Source organism: Natrix helvetica, assembly GCF_964273705.1.
Source record: "Natrix helvetica genome assembly, chromosome: 2".
Lineage (NCBI taxonomy): Eukaryota > Metazoa > Chordata > Lepidosauria > Squamata > Natricidae > Natrix > Natrix helvetica.
In genome coordinates, this window is record NC_138552.1 from 124,713,128 (window position 1) to 124,737,562 (window position 24,435).

At 43.0% G+C, this 24,435-nt stretch overlaps 1 protein-coding gene across 1 annotated transcript; it reads right to left on the reverse strand.

The window, feature by feature from the left end:
- Positions 1-5,441: 5,441 nt before the first annotated feature.
- Positions 5,442-19,235, reverse strand: LOC309387389 (cytochrome P450 2K1-like; the record flags this gene model as incomplete). Its single annotated transcript, XM_081943862.1, has 4 exons — positions 19,011-19,235; positions 11,281-11,437; positions 8,944-9,093; positions 5,442-5,524 (listed from the first exon to the last, which is right to left on the reverse strand). The coding sequence occupies exons 1-4, from the start codon at positions 19,191-19,193 to the stop codon at positions 5,442-5,444; spliced, it is 573 nt and encodes a 190-aa protein (XP_081799988.1). The 5' UTR covers positions 19,194-19,235.
- Between the last annotated feature and the right edge of the window lie 5,200 nt (positions 19,236-24,435).

The following is a 24,435-nucleotide window of genomic DNA, read 5'->3' on the forward strand; positions in this document are numbered from 1 at the left end:
TCTAAACTTTAACATCGCTGGTGGTAGCTCCTTGAAAACACCAATCATGTTCCCATCTATTTGAAGAGATGAATAAAAAGACTTCTGCAGGATGTCATTTCTAAAATTTCTCTCAGTAAAGTATATCACAACATCTCTTGGTAGTTGTCTTTGTAATGCTATACGTGAGTTTACTCTGTAAATTTTACCAATCTTAGCCGAAATCTCACGGGGGTCATCCACTTTTAATAATGTAGCCAAGGCATCAGCACAAACTTTTCTTAAGTCCTCTCTAGGATTTTCTCTTAAACCCCTCAATCTGATAGCATACTCCATAGATCTAAATTGCATCATAGTAATCTCATTATCCATCCTTTGCATATTCCCCTCCATTTCGACAAATTTCAGATCCGTTTCTTTCATTTTGGTTTCCAAATCCACAACTAGTTGTTCCACCTTATTATCCACCTTAAGAACAACCTCTGATAGTCCTGTAGCTATAGCTTGCATGTTTTTATCAAGCTGGTCAGACCTTTTTATGGTGTCCTGAACCATTTGTTTAACCTCTTTAATTTCTTTGCCTATAAAGTCCTTCAAATCCTGGAGGTTTATTGTAGCGGCTGAGGGAACCACCCCTTGTTCCATTGCCATACTTAACAGAAAAAAGGAAGACACTTCTTCCAACTTTCTCACAAAATGCTCTTCCAAGTAGATCAGGTTGTATAAACTAACTTTAGAGTTATTAATAATTATTTCAGCCATTCCACCTTTACTCCTTTTCCGCCCCCAGCTGTCAGCAAACAGTTAACTTTCATTTTCTTTAGGTTTTCAGCTATAAATTAATGCCATTTTGAATCCTTTGTTCTAAGCCCACACCTTTCAAGTTCAGCAATAGCATTCTTTTACAAAATTTTTCAAACTTAAAACTTAAGATACTTGCAAATATTTCCTTCTTGGGTTGCTCGGAGTTAAAGTCTGTTCATGACGTCTTGCTCCACTAAATCATTAGCGGAGGATATCAGCAGACCAGAGCATAAAACAGCTGCAAAGGCGGGCTCTCCTTGCCCACACCCCAGAGGCTATAAATCCTTCTGGGGGGCTACACAAGTTGCTCTACCCGACAGCTGTATCTCTCTCCAAAATTCCTTTGGATTCCGGAGTGTCCAAGGCGTTTATGATCTTAAAAAAAACACCTCTACAGTCTATTGATTCGACAAGCTCAGAAAAAGCCTGCCCACGACGTTCATTACACCGGTTTATTCTTCAATGATGGAATAGCCTGTGAAATTCTTACCTGTCTCACATGCCAGGGTTATGTGGGAAAACATCAGGTAAGCACATCCATGTGACTGACAGGCAGAAATCACTAAGCAGCTACATTAAGACAGAAAGATGGAAGCACCAGTATGCACAAAGCAGTGGCTCTCAGGGAGAAGAGAGCTGAGACATCCACCTTTCATCAAACTGGCATACTACAGGACTACAGAAAGGTAGGAGAGTCATCCATGCCCTTTTTATGTCCTCTTTCCATTGGAAATGTTGAGATCGTTTCGATCTGGCAATGCAAAAATTGCCCCAGATCTACAATACTGGTGTTCTTTTTAATGATCTTTCACTTTTAATCTAGAGGAGTGCTGACAGGATTTAAAAAGCAAATTCAACCATGCCCTTTTTTCCGTTTAATCAATTTTGCCAAACATCTCCTCCAATGAGAATAAAATAGCGTTCACATCTCACAATAAAATAGCACAATAAAATAGCACTGTTCCAATATTTGAGGGGCTCCTATAAAAGGAGGGGGTCAATCTATTTTCCAAAGCATCAAAAGGCACAAGAAACAATGGATGGAAACTAACCAAATAGAGAAGCAACCTAGGACTAAGGAGAAATTTCCTAAGGGTGAGACCAATCAACCAATGGAATAGTTTGCCTTCATAAGTTGTGGGTGCTCCATCACTAGAGCCTTTAAAAAAGAGATGGGACAACTATTTTTCTGAAATTATACAGGGTTTTCTGCTCCAGCATGGAGTTGGACTAGAGGTCCCTTCCAACTCTATTATTCTATGTTATCTATGTTCTAAATTGGGTGTTTCACAGCAGAAGCAATACACACATGAATTAAATTCAGGCCCTGTATGATCAAGCTGCATCATTTTCCCATCCTGTATCTTTTCCCCCAGAAAACACAAGCAGAAGCCAATACTGCAGCAGGGCTTGGGGAACTCCAGGGAGTATCAGCTGATCACAGAAGTGTTACTTAATACCCTTATAATGAAAATGTTTGTAATCTTGTCCTTCTTCCTGAAGGCAATAGTGATAGCAATAGCATTTAGACTTATATGTCGCTTCACAGTGCTTTACTGTGGTTTACAGGGTCAGCCAATCTGGGTCCTCATTTTACCGACCTTGGAAGGATGGAAGGCTGAGTCAACCTTCAGCGAGATTCGAACTGCCAAACATCTGGCAGCAGGCAGTCAACAGAAATCGACTGCAATACTGCATTCTAACCACAGTACCACCACAGCTCATAAGAGGTTAATCCTGTTATGTATGGACGGACGTAGCTGGAATTTGCATGTCCCCGTGGATTTAAACTGCGGTCATTGGTCAGCAGGCTTGGTGGAGCTGAATATATGGACAGCTCCAGCAGCCTACCAGCAGATCGCATTGCAACAAATAGGGAAAATTAAAGTGTTGAACCTTTTGTGAGCCTGCCGCCTCTTCTTTGCCCATGGCCATCTAACACTGGAGATGAAGGACAAAGAAATCTGACCACCCACCTCGTGGCATCTGCGGCCATCTTAGAGTAAGGACACCCTGCATCAGCCAGCATCAGGATGGCATCACAGACATCCTCCACACCAGCAATCTTCGACCCACATATGGAAGCCTGGCACATATATATGGGGAGTTTTTGGATGTTCCTGGAGGCAAACAATTTCCAGGATTTGTCAGACAACCGCAAGCGCACCCTATTCCTCACCTACTGTGGACCAAAGACCTACAAGATGCACAGATGCTCATCACCCCCGCAAATGTGGAATCCATCTCCTGGACGATCCTGCAAAATGCCTTGGAGGACCACTACACCCCATCTGCCACCCCCATGGTAAGCTGAAATGAATTCTACCACTGGTGCCAATGCGAGGGGGAGACAGTCAACAACTTTGTGGTCAGCCTCAGGGAAATCACCACAAAGTGTGAATTTATAAATTTGGAACAGATGATGAGTGACCAGATTATTCTGGGGATTAGAGACCAGTCCCTACAAAAGAAACATTTGGTCCGTAGAGGGGTCACATTCAAGGATGTGTTAGAGGAGGCGAAAGCTGCAGAGTCCTCAGACAACTTCACGGCAGATATCAGGAAGGCAAGTGGAGTCCATCTCATACAGAGGGAGTCCGACTGGGCCATGGAGTTTCCGGAGAATGAGGATGAGTGGGAAGATGGGGATGGAATCGCATCTACCCGGAGCAGCAACCAAACCCCAGGGACTATGATCATAAGCAGCTGCACTGTTCAGGCTGCATGGGGTTTCATGTCCGCTCAGCTTGCCATTTTTAAAAGACAGTCTGCTGCCACTGCCAATGGAAGGGCCACATAGCCAAAGCTTGCAGAGCCACACAGTCCAAACCATCCTAACCCAAGCTCACAGGGAACCTGGGGAGATTTAGCCAGCCTGGCCTAATCCCAGTTTAGTCCCTCAAGTCTGCATTTTTAAATTTTTAGGGGTTGGTTTTAGATTGATTTTTAACTTTTATCATCTTGTACAGCTGTTAGGTTTAATTCGATTTTAAGGGTATTTAAGGGTATTTATTTTTTGTATCTGGTTTTTAATGAGGTGCCTGTACACCGCCCTGAGTCCCTTCGGGGAGAGGGGGCGGTCTATAAATCTTGAAATAAATAAATAAATAAATACCCCAGACCGGGCCAACAGAGAAACAAACACCGGGACGATCAATACCCCATGGCCAGGGACATCTACCACACCACCATGGGCCATTCCGACACATACGAGGGATAGAAGTTCCATGCCACCATGACCATTGAGGGCAGCCCATGCCAGATGGAACTGGACACAGGGTCATATTTCACAATCATCTCCTGGCCGATCCTCAAGCACCTAAACCCATCCACCAAAAGGACACTGCTCAAACCGCAAAACGTCCACCTGAGGGCTTTTCAAGGGAATAGCATCCAGGTGCTGGGCAGAATGGAAGTCAGGGTGAGCTTCAAAGAGTTCCACAGTGGGCCACTCTTCACCGTCGAAGCGAGCAACTGACCATCATTGTTGGGCATAGGGTGGTTCAAGATCCTGGGATCTTGAATCACAGGACTCAACCGCATCACAGGGCTCAACCACATCTCCAGAACTGAACTAGACTAGCTGCTGGTGGAATTAAGGGGTGTGTTCGACAGGAGGCTAGATAAATATACAGGAAAACCCATTACATTTAACCTAAACCTCAGGGTAACCCCTATAAGGCTCAAGCCCCGAAGAGTCCCTTTTGCTCTATGGCTCAGGGTGGACAAGCAACTGCTCAAAATCATTGCTAAAGGAATCCTGATGCCAATTGACCATGCTGCCTGGGAGACCCTGATAGTCACCCCTGTGAAGCCAGATGGCTCTGTCCACTTATGTGCTGATTACAAATGCACACTGAATGGAGCCCTCTAACTAAGTGCATATCCGGTGCCAGCAGTTCAGCATCTGCTCCATTCCCTGGGAAGCGGGAAGGTATTTAGCGCAGGCATACCAACAGCTTCCCATGGATGATGATACCACAGAAGCCCACAGGGGGGCATTCAAATGCACACAGGGGGGCATTCAAATGCACAAGGCTACAATTCGGGGTCAGTGTTACCCCAGGGCTATTTCAGAGCTTGATAGAATGTTCGTTACAAGGAATTCCAGGGCTGGTGCCATATTTTGATGACATCCTCATTTCAGGAAATCCATGGCACAGCTCATGGACAGACTATGGCAGACATTGGACAGGATCCAACAGAAAGGGCTTAAAGTCAACCGGGAAAAGTGCAAGGTGGGGGTGGATCAAATTGAATTCTTGGGATATTGGATAGTTGGGTCGGGTACCCATTCCACAGGTGCCAAAGTAAAAGCGATCAAGGAGGCCCCTACCCCAACCAACAAGACAGAACTGCAGGCATTCCTGGAGCTGTTGAACTTTTATAGTATTTTTTTGAAACAGAAAGCAACTGTTGCTGAGCCCCTGCACAAACTCCTGGGGAAGATGATGCCATTGGTCTCGGGACAGAGAGAGGACAAAATATTAGCTGCTATAAAAGAACTCCTATCATCAGATACCATCCTCATCCAATACAACCAGACCTTGCCACTACTGATCACCTGCGATGCATCCCCCTTTGGAGTAGGAGCCATCCTCAGTCACTGCTTACAATACGAATAGGAGGCTCCGATAGCATTCTATTCCAAAAAGCTGTCACTGGCGGAAAGGAATTATAGCCAAATTGACAAGGAAGCTCTGGCTGCAGTAGCAGGGATCAAATGTTTCCATGAGCATGTCTATGGAAGGAGTTTTGAGCTGATTACGAACCATAAACTGCTGCTGGGTCTCATTGCTGGTGACCAACAGACCCCAAAGTACATGTCTCTCAGAATGACTTGATGGTCCAACTTCCTGGCAGGGTATAATTACAAACTCACCCACCAGCCCAGGAAGACCATAGCAATGCAGATGCATTCAGCTGTTGCCCATTACCAGAACTAGTTAAGGATCCAGCACCCACCTCCCAGATGATTCTCATTGATATCGACTCATCCAGCCCAGTCACATCAAATGAAATTGCAGAGCACACCTGAAGAGATAAGGTACTGCAAAAGGTTTTGAACTGGGTGTTGATGGGCGGGGGGGGGGCACAAGAGAGATTGGGGGAGGAATTTAAAACCTTCCTAAATAAACAATCAGAATTGTCCACCCTCAAGGGATACATACTATGGGGGGAAAGAGTAATCATATCCCTTAAGTTAAGGAAGCAGGTGCTGGAACCATTGCATGCGGGTCACCCAGAAATTGTATGCATGAAAGTGTTAGCCCAAAGCTACATTTGGTGGCTGAACATGGATAAAGACATTGCGGAGTGGGTGGCAGCCTGTCAACTTGCCAGGAAGCGCGACCAGAACTGCCAAGAACACCAGTGCAGAAATGGGAAGTGCCCAAGGGTTCATGGTCAAGGATCCACATAGACTTTGCAGGACCAGTGGGGGGCCAAGTTTTCCAGGTCATCGTCAATGCCTATTCCAAGTGGCTAGAAGTGGTGACCATGCCATCCAGCACTAAAGAGGCCACCATACAAGCACTATGATGGCTGTTCGCCACCCACGGACTTCCAGATGTCTTAGTGTCGGACAATGGTCCCCAGCTGACCGCGAAAGCCATGGAATGATTCCTGGCAGAGCAGGGCATCTGGCATGCATTGATTGCTCCATTCAAGCCAGCCATCAACAGACAAGCTGAGCGGATGGTGAGGCTGACCAAGGAAATCCTCACCTGAATGGGACCCAGCAACTGGCAGGAAAAAAATTGACCAGTTCCTACTAGCCCAGCACATGACACCCAGCGTGATCCCGCACACAAGACCCCAGCCGAGCTGTTCACAGACCGGAGGCTAACATCCTGGTTGGACTGGCTGCACCCAGATTACCACCAGGAGACACCTCTGGAACCAGCCAAGTCAACCAGGGCACTCAGCATTAATGACCTCATTTCACACACAACTATGCTGGGTACCCAACCTGGGTAAGGGCCAGGGTGGTGGCCATCACCGGCCCTTAGTCATACCGGGTGGAACTGGATGCTGGCAGATCTGGAGAAGGCACATCGACCAGCTCAGTTACCAGTTGGGAGACATCGAGTTAAGGCTCCAAGAAGACTGGTTCACCCCTGTTGCCAAGAGGCTCGTTGTTGAACAACCAGAGTCTCTGCCCCGCAGACCATACACAACTGGGAGCACCACGGCCAGAAGCCAGCCTTCACTTACAACAACCCAGGCAACCTGTTCTCAACCCCGATGCCAGAGCACGAGGCCTTATCTATAGTTGCCAGCATCCAGAGACACAGCGCAAGGAGTTCCAGCAGGTTCCTCTCCAGGTAGCTGGAGAGACAACAACCCTAACTGCACTGGCTGGGGACCCACCAACAGCTGAACTGCGCAGGTCCAGTAGAGACTTGAAACATCCCACCTGCTTGTGTGACTATGTCACTTATATCGAGCAGGGATTGGACAATATTCCAACTAAGAGGGGAGGGGTGTTACATATGGACGTAGATAGCTGGAATTTGCATGTCCCTGAAGATTGATTCGCCAAGCCTCGGGAAATTTAAACTGCTGTCATTGGTCGGCCAGAGCTGAATAAATGGAGAACTCTGGCAGCCTGCCGGCAAATCGCATTGCAACAAATAGGGAAAATAAAGTGGTGAACCTTTCGTGAGCCTGCCGCCTTTTCTTTGCCCGTGGTCATCTAACAAATCCCATCCCTAGATGGGCCATTGATGGGTTTCCTGGGTATTTCCCTGCCCTAATCCTGTCAGTTTATTCTGTCAGTGAATAAAATTCAAGGTGTGTGCCAGCTTCATTTCTGCTGTTTTGTTATCACAACTAGTTTTGCCTGTTAAGGGTTCTTGGCTGTCTGCCTGGAGCTATTATTGAATGGAGAGGGGAAAAGAAACCTCTTTTGCACTTTATTTTCACCTGGTTCATTGCACTGCACAAAAAGTTAGCTACTGGTTCGGCTAAACTAGTGTAAACTAGCTGTATCCCATTGTAGTACTAGAGCTATGTATCCTTTGGAGTGAGAAGCAGTTACATTTCTGATGACAGGTAAAATGGAGCAGCAGCATTCTAGTCCCTGTGTTCAATGTGGAAGTGGAAGAACAGACCATGTTGCTGGCAGCATGAAAAATAAAATGAGTAACACAAAAGCTTTTAGATTAACAAATAGATCTAATGCTTCAGAGAACACAGTTCCTCTCTCTATAGTCAAGAGCAGAGCATCCACTATTCACATCAGAGAAGAAGCTGTCACACTTTTATCTACAATTTGTTTCTGCAGTTATTCAAAATGAATGCATTTCTTACAAAGTGTTCCAATAAAAGTTTTTAAGGACATAACTCTCCAACCATGATTTCAGGACTGAGTTAACAGAGAGTCATATCATCTAGGACAGAAAGTGTCAACAAAGCTAATAGACACGAGACTTATAAAAGGATGTACAGGCATTTCTATATGTAAATTTTGAAATATTTCTCAGAGGATTTTGCATCCACTATTTTGTCTCCTTTTCTTAATGAAATTTATATAGTGCACGGGCACTGTCATAATAATTTCAATAAATACAAATAAAGGTTTTGATAACTTTTATGGACCATAATCATTCCTCATATTTTGAAATATGGCATGTCTGATCACAAGCAGGAATTTAGATGTGGCAATAAATGCATATTATACTCCAGGGAATGAAGTTAATAAAACTCTGAGCTATGGATCTAAGGGGAAATTGTGCAACAATCTTCATATGATATTGTGATGATGAAGAGAATTTTACATGACAGGAATGCATGGTTGGGAATCAATAAGAGATACAGAAAAAGTGATTGGATCATTTGTAGAATGTACATGAATGGTATTGGTTTATTGTTTAGGTTTTTTTAAACTTATTAACTGATTCCAGTTAATTGGATAATATGAATATCACTGACTCAATGCCTAGAGGTGTAGTAAACTCAATTCATAACACATTTTCATGTACAGAAATAGTGCTCATATTGGAAACTGCATCATTCTGTACTCTTCAATAGCTAATTTAGTAGAGCAAATTATATGAAATCCTCACAAATAACAGTTCTTGGTGCATTTTTCTGAAAAGATTCCTCTAGATGCTGAAAGATAGAATGGTAAAATTGCCGGAAGAAATATAAACTCACCTTCATAAATCTCAAATGCCTTTGTCAAGATACTGCACTCTTCACTGATTTTGTCTTCAACAATCCTCTTGCCCATTCCACAATCCCGTAATGCAGACATTGAAAACTGCCGCATCTTTCTCCAGTTCTCACCATGAGAAAAACCAATGCCTGAAGTGGAGCGATAAAGATAAGAAGACAAATTAGAAATGAGAGGTTAACTTGAAGATTTTGCCATGAAAATTCCAACATTATAAAACATACATTTGAAATTGTATCCTACATAGTTAGAGTATCAAAAATAATGGAAAAGCTTGTTTGGAGGTTCTAAAAGGGGAGTGTAGCTATCATATACCCTTGACTGAAGATCAGTATACTCTTCTATCTGAGATGGTCATCCTCTTCCACTGAGTGCACAGCTTTGAGAAGGATGCACATGGAGTAGTTAGGAAGGAAAGGGACACCTGCTTAGCCAGCCATATCAGCCAAATCAACCCTGGCAATGAATAGGGTGATGGATGTCACAGCCATATTGACCTCACATCTAGCAACTAGATTGTCAAAACCCATTTACATACAATATCAGAGTTGGAAGGGACCTTGGAGTTAAAGGGCCACTACCTTAGTCCTCTTTTTCTCTCTGACTCCTCCTTGTAGCCAACATTTCAGACTATACATGTATAGATGCTGATAAAATTGATGTGTCTTTCTGGAAGTATACATTATTCTCTGCTGGGGCGGGGGGAGGCATTGAGCAAAAAATGGCCCAATTTTTGGTGAAGGGGCATGGTTTCTGTAGGCAAAAAAGTGCTGCATTCAGTGTATAAGACGCACCCAGATTTTCAGCCTCTTTTTTGAGGGAAATAGGTGCATCTTATACTCAGAAAAATACGGTAAGTACTAACGTACAAGAAATAGAATCAAATCTATGGACAGATCATAACCCAGTTAGAATTGAGTAGATAGGATATAAGAAAAAAATGGGATGGATGTTGAATCAATCTATATTAAAGGACAAAGAATTTATACAAATATCTGAAAAAGAAATGAAGTTCTTTTTTAAAGAGAACAGAAAGGAAGAGACTTCACTGCAAAATGTATGGGATATAGACAATGCATACTTTTGAGGAATAGTCATAACCTATACAGGAAAGAAAAATAAGAAAAAGAAAATAAATCAAAAGACACTGGAAGAAGAATATAAAAGACTAGAATCAGAGCTACAGAAAGAACCACAAAAAATAATTTTAAGAATCAAATGGAAATAATAAAATATAAATTAAGCTTAATTGAAAAAAAAGATATTAGAAGAAGAAACAGATATAAAGTCTGTTAGATGAGAAAGATAACAATGTTTGAACTAATTGAGGCTATTAAGAGACAGAAGAACAATAAAACACTAGGACTAGATGGCCTACCAGTTTACAAACAATTACAAGATACTCTAGGATCGACAACCCTGAAAGTCTATAATTAAGTCTTGTTAGCAGCTAAGAAAAATCCTGGATGGAAGCAAATATTACACTTATAACAAAGGAAGATGTAGATTTATTGCAAATTAAAAATTAAGACCAATCTCACTTCTAAATGTGGACCATAAAATTTATGTGTCAATAATAATATGATTTAGTATTAACAATTAAGTATTAATATTATGTTGAGAAAATACTGTTATTATATATCACTACTAATGAACATTATGATGATGATGAAGACGATGACGATGTTGGGTATTGCTCACATTATCTATAACCAGACAACACATTGTTTATATAGATATTGACACCATTGCTCTTAAAAAAATATTTTAAAATAAAATGAAGGAAAAGCAAACATTTATTTACTTTAGCATAGCCAATGCCATAGGCATGCTCTGATCAATTGGTTACTTAAGTGTGAAAGTTAGCAAGAGAAGGTTTAAAGTATAAGCTGCCTATGATGAATAAGGATTGCAGTCCAGCAGGTAAAATATCCTGGTGTCTCTTGCAAAGAGAAGTAGTAGGAGATCATCCAAATGAGGCTCTGGAGAACAGCCCCCATTTCTTTCCTTAGACATTGGATGAGCCAATTCCATCACTGAAAAGATTGAACATCACTGGTTGTTGCCATGTCATTTAGGTAAAGTTCTCTGGGGCAGCTACATCAGCATTACTGTTACTCCGGTGAACAGAAATTTGGGTGCAAGTGTGTGTATTGGTTGAAAAATGTTTCTTTTTACCACATTTGCTACTATTTATTATGATTACATTAGCAAATAGTCACTATCTGAGGCAGTTGCTAAATGAGGAGCACATATACATAATATTGATTAGATTTTTTCAAGGGTTGTCAACTACAATCCAGAATGAAATAACTTACCAAAGCCCTCTGCATAATCCTCAAAAATGGGGAGAATGGGCCTCTCTGCAAATGGCTGGTTCACCAGAGCCTCTTTGACCGTCTCATAGCCAGTCAGCACCACCATTTCCTGGCATCCCATTTGAAGACGGAAAACGGGACCATATTCTTTTGACAACTGGAATTCAGCAAATAAAAAATGAGAAACAATTTTCATCAACAATTAAACTCAAGTAAGGACAATTCTGTTAAAAAATCATGTCTCACAAATCCAACATTGAAGTAATTTTTTCTTTTTTTTATGCTATAAGTTATAGCAGTATAGTATAGTATAGTATAGTATAGTATAGTATAGTATACCCGTGATGGCGAATTTATGGCATGTGTGCCACAGGTGGCACGCGGAGGCCTCTCTGCTGGCATGTGAGCTCCAGCTGAGCTCCACAAAGCATGTGCTGCCGGCCAGCTGATTTTCAGGTCTCTGAAAAACACTATACAAGCCATCGATATACATCCAACAGGAACAGGAAGTGCTTCACAGGAGCAGATAGAAGTAAATCCTAGAGAGGCAGGAAATGCATCACTGGACAATGGAGATGAATGCTAGCAAGGAATAAAGCTGCATACAAGGGCGATATAACTCCCGTAACAGCATAGGCATGCATGGGGGGAGGGTGGGGATGGGCGGGAGGCCCCCGCACCCCATTTTTGGTCCCAGGGGGCTTCAGGGAGGCCTGCTAGGCCCAAAATGGGGCATCGAGGGGTCGCACATACGCAAGGGGGGCAGGGTGTGGGCACATGCTGTCATGCGCATACATGCGCTTTTGGCATGCGAGGACAAAAAGGTCAGTCGTCACTGGTGTAACACACACACACACACAAACACAGAGTACATACACATACATGGCATTGCAGTGTGGTTAAAATACTTGAAAAACTTGCCAAATTTTTTATTACACCTTTAACAAAAATACAAATATTATTGTACCAACTACAGTGGTTTCCACTCTTCAGGCGGGAACAGAGGTTTAATCCTATTGGTTGAAGGGTCTGACAGCTTCCTATAAAAGGGCTGCTGTCAGACTCAACTTTCGCTGGATTGTTCTCACTTGTTGTTAATAAAGAGCTGTTGTTACCATTAAGCCTGTGTGTGCCTATCCATTACCCAATCTAACACTGGCAACGAGGGTGGGATTCACCCGAACACTCAAAAAATCAAAGCAATTCAGGACACCCACACACCTTGCAATCAAACCGAGCTGCAGGCGTTCCTCGGGCTCTTTAATTTCTACAGCATCTTTCTTAAACAGAAAGCCACCTTTGCTGAGCCCCTACACCGTCTCCTGGCTAAGAACGCGAAGTGGTCCTGGGGTAAAGCCGAGACTGCCACATTTGCCATGGTAAATCGACTCCTGTCAGCGGATGCTTTCCTCGTCCAGTACAACCAGACCCTGCTGTTGGTGCTGACCTGCAACACTTTCCGTTTGGCATTGGCACCATCCTCAGTCACCATATGCTCAACGGAACCGAAGCCCCTATTGCATTTTACTCCAGGACCTTATCCGCCACAGAGCAGAACTACAGCCAGATGAGGCTTTGGCTGCTGTGGCTGGAGTAAAAAGGTTCCACGAGTACCTTTATGGACGGGACTTAAAACTGATTACAGACCACAAGCCATTGTTGGGCTTACTGGCTGGGGACGGACCTACCCCAGTGTCTTTATCACCCCGCATGACCAGATGGACCATTTTCCTTGCTGCCTACTCCTACCGCCTCATCCACCGACCTGGCTCCACTTTGGGGCACGCTGATGCTCTCAGCCACTGTCCGCTGTCTGAACTTCTTGCCAACCCTACACCCGAGATTTATTTTATTTATTTATTTGACTTATCAGTCGCCCCCTCTCCGCAAAGGGACTCGGGGCGACGTACAATCAAAACAGATATATAGATGTGGCATGGAGGAGGTGACATCAGTGTTTAACAAATAAGATTCAAATAAAAAGCCACTAGGTTAAAATAAATTGCAATAAATTAAAACAGTTAAAATAGTTTAAAACCCCAAAATTTACATTTACCATAGTTAAAATTGCCAGGGAGGTTAGAAAGTTCTAGTTAAGCCAGGCCGGCTAGTTGGAACAAGTGGGTCTTGAGTTTCGTGCGGAAGGAGCGGAGATCGGTCGTTATCCTGATGTCTGGGGGGAGGTCATTCCAGAGGGCTGGGCCCATCACAGAGAAGGCCCTACTCCTGGGCGCCGCCCTCTGACACTGCCTGGTGGACGGCACCCGGAGGAGTCCCTCTCTGTGAGAGTGAATTGGTCGCAGGGATGTATGGGGCAGAATGCTATCCCGCAAATAGCTAGGTCCTGTGCCATGGAGCGCTTTAAAGATGGTAACTAACACCTTGAAGCGCACCTGGTAGACCACAGGGAGCCAGTGCAGCTCGCGCAGGAGAGGTGTTATATGGGAGAACCTCGTTCTCCCCATGATTGCCCGCGCAGCCGCATTCTGGACCAGTTGCAGTCTCCGGGTGCATCTCAAAGGGAGCCCCATGTAGAGAGCATGCCAGCCCTCCTTATTGACTGCCTGAAGACTGGGCCTGTCTCGTCAACTGACGTTGCCCGTCACTCTGCGAAGGACTCCACAATCAAGCAAATTTTGAACTGGGTGTGGAGGGGTTGGCCCAAAGGGCCTGTTGGGGCTCATTTTAAAATGTATTTTGCTAAACACGATGAGTTATCGGTGGTAAATGGCTGTCTACTGTGGGGGGACTGGGTTGTTGTTCCACTGAAACTGAGCATTGCAGTATTAGAGGCTTTACATGTAGGACATCCTAGAATTGTCAGGATGAAGTCTTTGGCTAGGAGTGACATGTGGTGGCCTAACATAGACAGGGAGATTGAAGAATGGGTGGCTACCTGCACACTGTGCCAGGAGTCCTGACCAGCTCCCCCAGAGGGCCCACTAAGGAGTGGGAGCGACCTCAAGCACCATAGTCTAGGGTGCACATTGACTTTGCTGGCCCAGTTCACGGCCAGACATTCTTAGTAGTTGTGGATGCTTACTCGAAGTTGTTAGAGGTAGTCCTGATCACTTCTGGTTCCTGCTGGTGACGGACGTGCTGTCCACTGCTCGTCTCCTCGGTTGGCTCCATAAGGAGCACAGGGGGCCTTGGAGGGGTCCCCTGCTGAAGGGCGGCTCACTGAAACCCCCTGGAATCGGCGGCAGCTGGCGGGGGTATTTTCAGCCTCGCCTAGGAGCCAGGGAGCGGAGAGGGGGTTTGGGACAGCTTCGGGCTGTCCGCCCTTTCGCCGAATCGGCTCTGGGAAGAAGGAGTTTATTCAAGGAAGAGCGGCTGAATGCTGGTGGTGGGGGAGCCACCCTGATCTCCTTAATTGTCATTAAAGGATAAGCAGCAGACTACTGTAAGTTCATGTTCAACTTATTTGAAACTGAAGATTAGAGGGGGGTGTTTCTTCCCTTTATTCCCCCCCCCCATGGATTAAATGGCATTTGAACTATCTCTCTCTATATTGGAATGGAGAGAGAACAAAGGCTGACTCGTCACTTGAACTAACTATGTGAGAAAGATCGCTATCACAATTGCAAGAGATGATTGCTGAGCTGTCTTTTTAAAAAAAACCTAATGGAAACCTCCGTTCTTCTCCCTGTGAAAGGAGGAACTAAGATGGCTCCCTTCCGTCTTTGTTTTTGCACTTACAAATGAAGTTTGCCTTTTGAAACTACCTTCGGAAAAAAAAACCCTCTGGTATTGTTTTATTACCATCTCTGAGGGAGACCAGGACCTCTCCTGTTACGTGGTCTACCTGGACTTTGATTATTTGACTTTCCCCTTTCTGCTGTACCTTGGTGTCTTGGAACGGTGAAGGAGAATTAACTCTTCACTTTCAGATTTGCCTGCCTCCTTTGTCCAGCACACACAGCTGCGCAATCTGCTGATGCCATTTTCTTTGTAAAAGACTTATATACATCTCTGAACTTAGACAAATGGGGCCTAAGAAACCACCAAAGGGCAAGTCATTTTCAGCTCCTCCATCTCCCACCTCCAGTCCAAGCATGCAGCAAACGAAAATTACCTCATTGTTACAACAAGAAGGGTCTGGAGAGAGCCCGAAAGAGCTATCTGTCACCCAAATGTTTCAAAAAATTATGAGGGGTCAAAATGAGTTGAAAAAAGAGGTGACAGATCTTAAAGATGAACTCAGAGGTGTTCAACATCATATTTCAGAAAACAAACAGAGAATTATGGTGTTGGAGGAGGGGACGGCTGGGCTAGGGGAGGAGGTTAAAGCAATCTGGAAGGGAAATGTAAAATTGGAAAACTTCATGGCAAAAATAGAATTTGAAAAAGTGTCCTTTTTTCTCAGATTCCAGAACCTACCAGAGACAGAAAATGAAGATCTAAAGAATATTATGAGTACAATTTTAGCAGAATATATTGAGAGAGACAAAGAACAGTTGTGGTGGGATATGGACCTGGTTTACAGGATTAATTCAGCATATGCTAGAAGTTATAATGTTTCAAGGGAGGTACATGTTAAATTTCTCAGGAGGACCACAAGGGATGAGGTGCTTGGGACCCAAAGGGAGGGACCACTAAAATATAAAGATGAAGAAATAACCATTCTTAAGCAGATTTTGAAAAAGATAAGAGAAAGAAGGAGGAAGTATTCCTCCTTATCAAAGAAATTATACAATAAAGGAGTTTGGTTTAGATGGTTATTGCCAGAGGGAATGTTGATCTTTTGGGAGGGAAATAGGATTAGAATTAATACAGTGCAGGAGGCTGAAGCCTTCATTAAAAAGCATTTCTCTCTCCTAGAGGACGAACACAGGGAAGGTAGTGAAAAGGGTAGCAAGGTACAAGATATGAAGGAGGGAAGGGCTGTGGCTCCACCTGGGGACAGGGAGGAAGGAGCAATATCGAAAAGGCTCAGGTCACAAAAATAAAAGTATTTGAAATATTTGTAATTGTTGATATACTAGAAAGTGACAAAGGAAAAATGATTGAACACATGGTTGATACAATGTAGAATAAGATTCTGTTTTTTTGCTTATCTTTTATATCTTGTTTTTAACATTGTAAACACTGTGAGATTTGGGGGGGGGGGTTCTACCACTAGCATGGGAGCTGCCAAAATTTTCTATGCACCCCTTTACCTTTTCCCATAAATGTTTAAAAACCAATAAAATTCTTTTTTTAAAAAAAGAAGTGGTTAGAGGTAGTCCTGATGACCTCCACAATGGTAGAAGTGGTCACCAAGTTGCTACAAAGCCTTTTCTTCATGCATGGCCTGCCCAACATCTTGGTCTCTGACAACGGGCCCCAATTTATGGCCATGCAATTTGAGACTTTCCTAGCAGCTCAGGGAATCAGGCATGCCCTGGTCACGCCATTCCATCCAGCCTCCAATGGTAAGGCGGAGAGAATGGTGGGCCTGGGAGATTGGCAAACACAGGTTGACCATTACTTGCTAATTCAGCACATCACACCCAGTGCCACTACTGGCACTACTGGGAGAAGCCCCTCCAAGCTTCTCATGGGTCTCCAGCTAAGGACCCACTTAGATAGGCTACACTCCAATTATTCTGCCTCATCACCCCCAGACTCCACAAGCAAGATTCGAACATTTAGCGTAGGGGATTCGGTATACACCCACAACTATGCTGGGGCGAACTCTGTGGATTCCTGCCACAGTGATAGGCATCACTGGCCCTCGCTCTTACCTCCTAGAGCATGAGGACAATAGGAATTGGAGAAGGCATATTGACCAACTCTGTGGCCGCCTCTCCAGCTCCATTCTTAGATAACCAGAGGTAACTTCTGCATGAGTTAGCAAAAGCCCTACCCAAACAGAGCAAACGCTCACTCCTTCCACAGTCAGCTCAAGCCCGAGGGTACTGGGAAACTTATCTGGTTTTGTTCCATGCCCGCAGCGAGCTCCAAGCGAACCAGCTCCAGAAACTCCAGCCGTGGCCTGTGAAAGGTTCCAGGAGCTTCCACCAAGTGGAGCTGCGGAGCAAATAAGTCAGTCCGACCTGTCCAAGGAAACCCCTCCTACTGAACTGTACAGGTCTGGCAGAGCTACCCAAAAGCCCACCTACCTGCATGACTACGTTATCAGTAGGATTGTTCCATCTAAGAGGCGAGGGGTGTTAGATACTTATCCTAACTACAGTGGTTTCCACCAAGGTCCTCTGTTCCGGTGGGAACAGAGGTTTAATCCTATTGGTTGAAGGGTCTGACAGCTCCCCATTAAAGGGCTGCTGTCAGACTCAACCTTCACTGGATTGTTCTCACTTGTTGTTAATAAAGAGCTATTGTTATCGTTAAGCCTGCGTGTGCCTGTCCATTACCCAATCTAACATTATTGCCCATTGGATACTCATGACAAAAGTTCACCAAGGTTTTTGTAAATTTTAGATGAATGAGCTGTGCAGGACTGATTTGAAGATACAGCCACAAAAAATAGGCTTTTATACCCTTTGTTGTGGAAGAACATTTTTAATAATAATAATTTCAATGTTTTCATTTCTATTCCTTCATATGCAGCACCATTCTTGATCCATCACAGGCAACACTGCCTAAAAATATAGATTAACTCATTTCTATTTTTTATTACAAATATTTCACATTCTTTTGTAAAAACTTTAGAATTTCATAGCGGAAATCTGGAATAAATCCCTGGAAGTGGGAAACATTTCCAATCATATAATGATTTAGCTAAAGGTAAAGGTTCCATTCACACATATGTGCTAGTCATTCCTGGCTCTAGGGGGTGGTGCTCATCTCCGTTTCAAAGCTGACGAGCCAGATTTGTCCAAAGCCGTCTCCGTGATTATGTGGTCAGCATGACTAAATGGCGAAGGCACACGGAATGCTGTTACCCTCCCACCAAAGGTGGTTCCTATTTTTCTACTTGTATTTTTATATGTTTTCGAACTGTTAGGTTGGCAGAAGCTGGGACAAGTAACGGGAGCTCACTCCATTACACAGCACTAGGGATTCAAACCACTGAACTGCTCACTTTTCTGATCAATAAACTCAGTGTCTTAGCCACTGAACCACCGTGTCCCTTTTAATGCTTTAAATTCTGCTATATTTAAAGTGGGATTATTCATCATGTAAATAAGATTCAAAATTAAGTTTTTCATTCAGCATTTTGAAAAAATACTCTGAGCAGATAATATGGCCTAAAGCTTTAAACATGGGCCATTTTGCTAAGAAATATATCTTCTTAAAATATGTTAGGAAACCCTTTTAGTACATGTAAAGGATTTTTACATTTTCCTTTCTCTACATCAGGGATGTCAAACTCCGGGCCCACAGGCAGAATGTGTCAGGTGATGGCCATGCCCACACCTAGTTTGGCGAAGGGGAAAAAAGTCCTGATACATCGCGTGATGCTGCCGTGATGATGTGATTTTGACACCCCACTCTACTTAGTCATAGGCAATTTTAACAATCTATTCAAGAGTCAGATAAACAATTAGAAAAATATATATCCTATTAACAAAGATTTTTGTCTGTAAAATCCTTGTGCATATATAAACAAATGCAACACCAAGTTAATGTGATTTTTATACATTTCCATAGACTCCTTAGAACCAACAGGGAGCATATCAATCTTTTTCCAGCTAACTGGATAACCTGATAAATTGCTAAACTTTTATATCAGCATCAATACACTTTGGCAAAAAACATTCATAGTTGTTAATCATCAGGTTTACCTTTATCATTGCCTTATAAGGCCTCTTGAAATCCATTATGTGCAGATTTCCCAAAATGGGTATGGTCCTGGGTCCAGGTGGAAGATTTTGGGAGCTGTTACTCTGGGAACTACCCATTTTGAAAAGGAATAAAGCTGTAAGAATGAATACCAATAATAATAAAAGAAGTCCAATCCAAGCCATTTCCTTTCAGAAGCAGTTTTCAGCAACAATTGGAATGAAATCTGCAAACTGAAATGATAGAAACAAGTATTTCAAACTATTGCACTAAGCAGAAATTCAGCTAGCATTTCTACTGAATCCTCAGACTGCCCCTTACATTAAATCACTTGCCTTTGTATTCTATCTCCTCCCCAGGAATTTGATTTATATTTGGTTGTTTATCATTCACTCTCTTACTCTGTGGGCGGTAGTTAATGAAGGCATTGCAAAACAGATTTAAATTTATTTGAACTGCACAGCAATCCATTATTGGAACACTGCAATGTATATTGGATTATGAAATCCTCTAGCTTATTAACATTTCAGATAAGGAATGAAGCAAATGGAACCATTTAATCCACGGGTGTCAAACCCGTGGTGTCACATTGCCATCACTTGACATTTCATGATGTTTTTCCAATTCGCTGTGCGGGGACGGGTGTGGTCTGTGTATGACACATCCAGCTCACAGGATGTTTCTCTCTTGCCAACAATCTACTGATTTTGCTGCTAAAGCTGTTCTTTGGCACGGTTGCTCCCTTGTTATAAATGGGAGCATGTAGCAATGACTGAAGATTTAAATTTACAGGTTTTTATTTTATTTTATTCTGAAAGTTGACCACTGATTGAGGACTGATTTATTATAACCCACTGATGGACTCTACCTGGTTTTGTTTTTTGTTTTGGCCTCTTTTCTTTGATCTGTTTTCTAGCTCTGAATAACTTTCATTTTTCCATAAGGAAATCAGTGTGTTCCTGGGTAATGAAAATTCATTACAGGGATTTTGTATTTTATTACTTTGCAAAAAGTGTGGAGCTTATTTTTTAATCTTTCTTTTAATTTTGGATCAAAGTATCCGTAAAATACTTTCCCTACTTCTCTATTTTCTTATTCTGATAGATATTAATTTCGTGCATATTTCCTGCGTTTAAATAATTCTCTATTCTACCATTGCTAAATTACATAAAACAACAAGGTATCAGATTACAGATAAGGAAATGATAATGGCTTCAGAAAATATTCAGATACACATAAATGCAGATAAATCAGATTCATGAAAGGAATGTGGTCTGAAAGTAACAGATTCATTGTCAAGAAATATTTTATTATTTATTTATTTATAAAGTTTATTGGCCATCCATGTTACCATAGGGCAGTGATTGGTGAACCTTATAGACACAGAGTGCCCAAACAGGGAAGGCATGTCAAGCATGCATGTCTTGGAAACCTGATGACCAGTTGGCCAGAGCACATGCGCATGCTGAAAACCTGATGACCAGCTGGCTGAACTGGGTGATGGCACGCATGCCCACAGAGAGGGCTGTGTGCCACCTATGGCATGAGCGCCATAGGTTCATCACCATGGCCATAGGGTAACTCTAGGCAGTTTACAGTGACATAAAGAGTTAAAACATAAACAGTTAACATTGGACATTAAAACCAAGGACATGTGGAGAGGGTGGGGGCAAAGTGGGGGGGGGGAGGAGGGGTCAGTCAACTCAATCAACCACCTACATATGGACCCTACAGACTTAGAACTCTCTGAGTTGACTGCACATGCCTCCCTGATGTTCAAGCCTGCAAGAGCAGAAAACTGAGTGGATATGTGGATAAATTAGTCTTCCTTGAGAGGATTGAACAAGATTGAGGAATGGATTTAACTGGAAACCAATTTCATCTGGATTTTTTGGGGGGGAAGATAGATCAACTTTGGAGATTGAACATTATATTTAACCACACAATTATTGATAAGAAGTGGTATTAAGAAGGAAATATGGATATTTGATCCAAGATCAATCGATGTTAACTGTTGGAATGATTTGGAATAGGAAAGAAGCCGTGGTAAATTTTCTACAAGTTGATTACAATAAAAGTTTGTTAACAGAGGATTTTGAAACTTTAATCTTGCTTTTTAAATATTATTATTATTCTTGTAGAAGGAGCCAGACAGGGCCCAAGAGATGGGTCAGATGTGTCATCAGTCTAGAGTACCTTTGCGGCTACAAAAGTCCAGTGCACCTTGAATTCCATTGACTCTTGTCTATTGCCAATTGTCTATCGCCAATTTGCCTTCATTATTAGTAATTCAGATTCTTGTAGAAAAAATACGTTTGCGATAAATCTTTATAATCACTTGAACTGCTCTGAGCTCTGATTTTCCTGTGTTTGACGTTAATGTGAACTACCAGTCATGGCTTCAGACCCTAGAACTGCAACAAGAGTGGACAAGCCAGCTGTACACTCTCTCAGCAGGTGCCAAGATGGCATGTAAGACCAAATGTGCAATTTTTCACCAACTGATTCAACAAGTTCACATCCTGTCTCAACCAGGTCTTCTGAAACAACTATAGACACCTGCCTCACCTGCCCAGGCACAACTGCTGGTTCCAGTCCCCTTTATTCTCAACACTCCAGACCAGTGGTGGGTTTCTGCCAGTTTGCACCAGAACGGGCGAACCGGTTGGTGAATTTCACCGATCCGGTGAGAGGAGGTTCGACCGGTGGACCCAGAAGTAACTTCTGGATCGCCTGCCCCCGTCCTGTTGCTCGCTCGCCCTTGCTGTTATGTCGCAGCTCACTCGATCCCCCGCCCATCCGCACTAAACTAGCCTAGCCCAGCCCGCTGCTCACTGATTGGCTGGAGTCCAGCCAATCAGTGAGTGGGCTGGAGGCGATCCATTTAAAAGCATGGCGCCAGAGTCTTTCAGGTTCCCAAGCAGCTGTCGCATTGCGCTTGCTGATCAGTCCTCCCTTCGCTTCGCCTTCCAGCAGCTTGCTGCTTCCCTCTGGTAAGCAACTACGCATGAGGGGGGGGACGGGAGGCTAGCTTATGCTAGCTCACAAAAGCCATGGGCTGGCATATGCCATGCAGCTGAAAGTGGGTGGGTGGTGGCGGCCTAGCAAAAGCCGTGGGATGGTGTACGGCACCACACGGCCAAAAGTGGGTGGGCGGTGGCGGCCTAACGTTCACGAGGGAAGGCCTGAAGGCCTTCCCTAGCGAAAGCCACGGGCTGGCATACGGTGCCACGTGGCGAAAGTGGGTGGGCGGCGGCTGCGGCCTAGCTTTCGCGAGGGAAGGCCTAAGTTCAGGCCTTCCCTAGCGAAACCGCGGGCTGATGTACGGCACCACGCGGCCGAAAGTGGGCGGACGGCGGCAGCCTAGCTTTCACGAGGGAAGGCCTAAGTTCAGACCTTCCCTAGCGAAAGCTGCGGGCTGGTGTACAGTGGCACATGGCCGAAAGCCCCCCGCCTCCCTTCTCCAGCCTCGCCTGGCTGGCTACGTTTGCCAGGCGGCATGCTTAGCGACAACCCTTGTCCCTCCAGTCCAGTCTTACCTGTCCTGCTGCATCGCTGCTTGCCTGCTGCTCCCTGCTGCATCCATCCATCACATCGGAATTGGATCCATTGCATCGGAGAGCTGCTGATTCTGCCTGCTGGTAAGTGACCAGGTTTTTTTACTTTTATTTTTTAATATATTTTAAAATAATATTTTATTTATTGTGCATAGAATTTTTTAAAATAGTTTTACTTAAAGATAATGAGTATAGAATATTTTAAAATGGTTTACTTCAATTTATTGTGTGTGGATTCTTTTTTAAAAATTCTATCCAAAATACATTAAAATAAACCATTTTTAAAAATTCTATACTCAATACTTTAAAATGTATTGTGCTTGGAATTGTTTTAAATTGTTTTATTGTAATTTATTGTGTATGGAATATTTTTAATGGTTTCATTTTAAATTAATGTGTATGGAATAGTTTGAAATGGTTACAGTATAAATTATTGCTGGTGGAATACTTAACAATGGTTTTTAAGGATTTTTTAAATTTATAGAATATCTTTTTTTAAATTATTTTTAGGGAAATTTTATTTTTTAATTATTTATAAAATATATTTACTACAAGAAATGTTACTCCTTTTTGCAAATGTTTTCTTTGTGATGCAATATGTTTCTTTTAAGTGTTCAGACCAGGTTTATGTGTCTCAAAGTGGCTGCTTTTCTATGGGCAGGCCAGGTTGGTGCAAGGCAGCTTTGGCAGATTTAGTGTGTTTCACCCTCGTTGTTTAGGTAATTCTGAGGTGGTTGCTGGTTCTGTGAGCTTCCTGGCACTGTCCTTTATAATTTCCCACAATGCCTTGATGGTTTTTATTCCAGTGGCTTTGTCTTTCCTGTCCTTAGGGTTAGGGTAAAAAAACTGGTTTCATTTGCAGTCTTTTGGGGGGTGGGGATTCTTATTTTTTGGTGTTTTCCTGGCACTGTCATAGTTTGTGTGGGTGTGGGTATGTAATGTCCCGCAGTTATCTATGCATTAATAATGATCTAGTAATATTTCCTTATACATTTTAGTGACCTTTCCTTATATAATTGGTGTTTTCTTTCATACTTTTGGATTTCTAATTTCTGTTTCTTTTAGTTAGCAATTGCTAAAACAAATCCCACGTGAAAAAGTATTCAAAGCCTTCTTGATTTTAATTGTCAATTTATTTATTCCTGCAGATTGTAATATTTATTCATTTTCATATCTCTGTTTTTCCACTGTTGTGCAAACACAATTCCAGCAGCTGCTAACATGTGCAAAATTAAATATATATTGTACTCCTTTTCAAATAGCCAACAAAATATTTCTGGTTTTAATTCCATATCTTGCTTTACCATTGCTTCTAACTGAATAGCTACTTGGACCGACCTAACAACCGGGAAAGCAATAACACAAGTAAGTACTTGAGTGTATCTCTTTCATTGTGTTATTCTTATGTAAGGTGTAAGTGCAAGCGATTAAAGTCTTGCTTTCTGTGTCTCTCCTTTGTGCAGGTTGTTGGAGCAAAGTAATAAGATGGTGTGCAGAAGACTGGCAAGCCAGTGGTCCTTCCTCTGTAAGTAGCTGCCTTTATTGCTGGGTGTGCTCTGTGCTGGGTTCATCCTTGAGATAGTGAAGTGCAAGCAATTAAAGTCTTGCTTTCTCTCTCTCTCCTTTGTGCAGGTTGTTGGAGCAAAGTGATAAAGAGGTGTGCAGAAGAACGGCAAGCCAGTGGTCCTTCCTCTGTACGTAGCTGCCTTTATTGCTGGGTGTGCTCTGTGCTGGGTTCATCCTTGAGATAGTGAAGTACAAGCGATTAAAGTCTTTCTGTCTGTGTCTCTTCTTTGTGCAGGTTATTGGAGCAAGGTGGTGAGGTGATGGTGCAGAAGACCAGCAAGGCAGTAATCTTCCCTCTTAAGTA